Below are 3,409 nucleotides of genomic sequence, written 5' to 3'. Positions count from 1 at the left end.
TTGGAGGTCCGCATCTAAACCTTCATGTTGTAGAAAGAACCAGATATTACAGCGTATTACAACATCCATATTACAACAATTCCTCTTGGGGAAAATGGACTTTGAACAGATACACGTTCTAATGTGCCAGTTTCTGCTCGAAACGCGATGCGTGTTAGTGGCTTTACATGAATGTATAAATACCAGTCTTATATAATCTCTCGCCAACCTATTGTACCTTCTTGCAAATACAAATTATTATTATAAATAAACCCTTTTAGGAGTCGGAAACCACAAAAAAATACTATTTTTAATCAAACAATTCGATCAATAACAACGATGATACCGGAAACTGCTCTCGTAAATCACTAGTGTTGAATAGCACTGTTAACGTAAACTTAAAATTCCCTTAAGTCAAAATTAAACCTTTTTATATGTATAAAACACAACTCTAATTGATGCCATTGTTGGTGAGAGCATCAGGTCCACAGGGCGACACCTGCCGACTATAAGAGCATGTTAGAATCATTTATTGTGAGCGCTCGCTGTAAGCCGATCACTGCTGTTGCTGCTGCTGCTGCTGCTAAGGCTTCTGATGCTGCTGCTGCTTCTGCGGCTACGGCTTCTGCTGCTAAGGCTGCTGCTGCTGCTGCTACGGCTTCTGCTGCTGCTGCTACGGATTCTGCTGCTGCTGCTACGGCTTCTGTTGCCGCTGCTGCTGCAGATTTCGGTGCTTTTGCTACGGCTTCTGCTCCTGCTGCTGCTGCTGCTGCTGCTGCTACGGCTTCTGCTGCTGCTGCTCCTGCTGCTACGGCTTCTGCTGCTGCTGCTCCTGCTGCTACGGCTTCTGCTGCTGCTGCTGCTACTGCTACTGCTACGGCTTCTGCTGCTGCTGCTACTGCTATGGCTTCTGCTGCTGCTGCTGCTACTGTCTTCCATCTTTACTCGTTGCTCCTGCCACCACCATCCCATTTACCCCTGAAGTATTAAGCTTCTAATATCCCTCTAAACAATTATAACTACAAACACTACCCACTTTACCGGATCAAGAAGAGTGGCCATTGAGGACTAGCTCCACAAGCAGTATATGTCTGGTCGATATCCATTTGCTGGTGATAAATCACCGCTTATTGCACACCATTAGTCGCTGCTGGTCCCTGTGCCTTGGCCAGCGACGCCGCACTGGGGATTGGCACTCGTCAGAGAGGGCCGAAACGTTTTAATGCTAATAACACAAGGGGATTCTGTGTGGTGGGTTGGTAGTGGCGGAGTGTGAGAGGGGTGGGTGGTTGTGGGGGGGTGTGGGGGTGTGTGGTGGTGTGTGGGGGTGGGTGGGTGGTGTGTGGGGGTGGGTGGGTGGTGTGTGGTGGTGTGTGGTGGTGTGTGGGGGTGTGTGGGGGTGTGTGGGTGGTGTGTGGTGGATGTGCTGGCGTGTGGGGGTGTGTGAGCGGGGTGGGTGGGTGGTTGTGGTGGTGTGTGGTGGGTTGGTGGTGTGTGGGAGTGAGTGGTGGTGTGTGGTGGTGTGTGGGGGTGGGTGGTGGTGTGTGGTGGTGTGTGGGGGTGTGTGGTGGTGTGTGGGGGTGTGTGGTGGTGTGTGGTGGGGTGGGTGGTTGTGTGGTGGTGTGTGATGGTGTGTGGTGGTGTGTGTGGGGGTGTGTGGTGGTGTGTGGTGGTGTGTGGGGGTGTGTGGGGGTGTGTGGTGTTGTGTGGCGGTGTGTGGTAGTGTGTGGTGGTGTGTGGTGGCGTGCGAGCTTAAGGGGTGGTGGTTCTCGCAGGGGTAGACTACTTGAGGCAGACTAATTGTATTGATCGCGTGAGAAACTGTCAATATTTGACTTTCACACGGATTAAATCCCCTCTACACATTGTAGTATTCGCAGTCTCTTAATCAGTAAATCATTGGTGATGGCAGCAGCGGTGATGGCAGCAACGGTGATGGCAGCAACGGTGATGGCAGCAACGGTGATGGCAGCAACGGTGATGGCAGCAACGGAGATGGCAGCAACGGAGATGGCAGCAACGGTGATGGCAGCAACGGTGATGGCAGCAACGGTGATGGCAGCAACGGTGATGGCAGCAACGGTGATGGCAGCAACGGTGATGGCAGCAACGGTGATGGCAGCAACGGAGATGGCAGCAACGGTGATGGCAACAGCGAAGATGGCAGCAACGGAGATGGCAGCAGCGGTGATGGCAGCAACGGTGATGGCAACAACGGTGATGGCAGCAACGGTGATGGCAGCAGCGGTGACGGCAGTAACGGTGATGGCAGCAGCGGTGATGGCAGCAACGGTGATGGCAGCAACGGTGATGGCAGTAACGGTGATGGCAGTAACGGTGATGGCAGCAGCGGTGATGGCAGCAGCGGTGATGGCAGCAACGGTGATGGCAGCAACGGAGATAGCAGCAACGGAGATAGCAGCAACGGCGATAGCAGCAACGGTGATAGCAGCAACGGAGATAGCAGCAACGGAGATAGCAGCAACGGAGATGGCAGCAACGGAGATAGCAGCAACGGAGATGGCAGCAACGGTGATAGCAGCAACGGTGATAGCAGCAACGGAGATAACAGCAACGGTGATAGCAGCAACGGAGATAACAGCAACGGTGATAGCAGCAACGGTGATGACAGCAACGGTGACACCAACAGTACACCACTCACGGCATTATATGTGGCTCAACCTTTCAGCACTCCACATCTTCACTACCTCTTGACTTCTTTAATCTACAAGGATAAACTCCTGAGAATAACAGAGTATAGCGAGTAATAAAACATGGGTAGCAGACCCCGTAGACTTTCACGGCTAACCCGGCTTGCGGTGTAAATAATTTTTTCGAAAACTTCTCTTGGAAGATCGACAGCAAGAACCTCATACTCCCAATTATAAATGACCTAATTGATGCACAGAGTAAAGGGTCTCGAATCTCCTTTGTATGGATACCTTCACACATAAATATAACCCATCATAATGAGACAGACATTGCAGCCAAATTAGCGTGTAATAAGTTTGAAGTTGAATTAGATCTAGGTATCCCCATCTCTGCTGTCAAAACTGTATTGGTCCAAACATTCAGATCTGATAGGAAAGAATTTACTGACTCCCAACGACCTGAAAGTACTAGTATAAAAAGCTATGATTTGTTCAGATCTGAAACCTACATCTATGGACAGCACAAAACGTCCACTAGACTGTGCGACACAGTGGTTGCAAGGATCAGGTTGGGTTACCGTTACCTATGGCAGGTGGCTGCAGGTGACGGGTCTCCCAATCCTGAGCACTCCAGTTGCAAACTCTGTGAGCAGGAACTACGGCATGATCTCCCGCACTACATCACTGAATGCCCAGTTATTAGACCTTTCAGACCAGTTGGCATGAGGTACCTGGAGCTTTGCAATTACTTTATTCACTCTCGTATTCTTGAAGATATC

The 3,409-nt window shown here is 50.6% G+C and overlaps 1 protein-coding gene across 1 annotated transcript; it reads left to right on the top strand.

The window, feature by feature from the left end:
* The first annotated feature begins 495 nt into the window (after positions 1–495).
* Positions 496–2,747, top strand: LOC123747557 (protein rtoA-like). Its single transcript, XM_069316158.1, has 3 exons — positions 496–792; positions 1,124–1,230; positions 1,892–2,747. The coding sequence occupies exons 1-3, from the start codon at positions 496–498 to the stop codon at positions 2,745–2,747; spliced, it is 1,260 nt and encodes a 419-aa protein (XP_069172259.1).
* Positions 2,748–3,409: the final 662 nt, after the last annotated feature.

This window comes from Procambarus clarkii, chromosome 82, assembly GCF_040958095.1.
Source record: "Procambarus clarkii isolate CNS0578487 chromosome 82, FALCON_Pclarkii_2.0, whole genome shotgun sequence".
Taxonomy (NCBI): Eukaryota; Metazoa; Arthropoda; class Malacostraca; order Decapoda; family Cambaridae; genus Procambarus; species Procambarus clarkii.
This window is presented reverse-complemented; position numbering and strand designations above follow the sequence as displayed.

Excerpts from the sequence above, each read along its gene's own strand:
- LOC123747557 (XM_069316158.1), top strand. The coding sequence starts at position 496 with ATGTTAGAATCATTTATTGTGAGCGCTCGCTGTAAGCCGATCACTGCT. Across the intron at positions 793-1,123 it reads CTGCTGCTCCTGCTGCTACG|TCGCTGCTGGTCCCTGTGCC; the intron begins GCTTCTGCTGCT and ends GCACACCATTAG. Across the intron at positions 1,231-1,891 it reads ACACAAGGGGATTCTGTGTG|CAGCGGTGATGGCAGCAACG; the intron begins GTGGGTTGGTAG and ends TGGTGATGGCAG.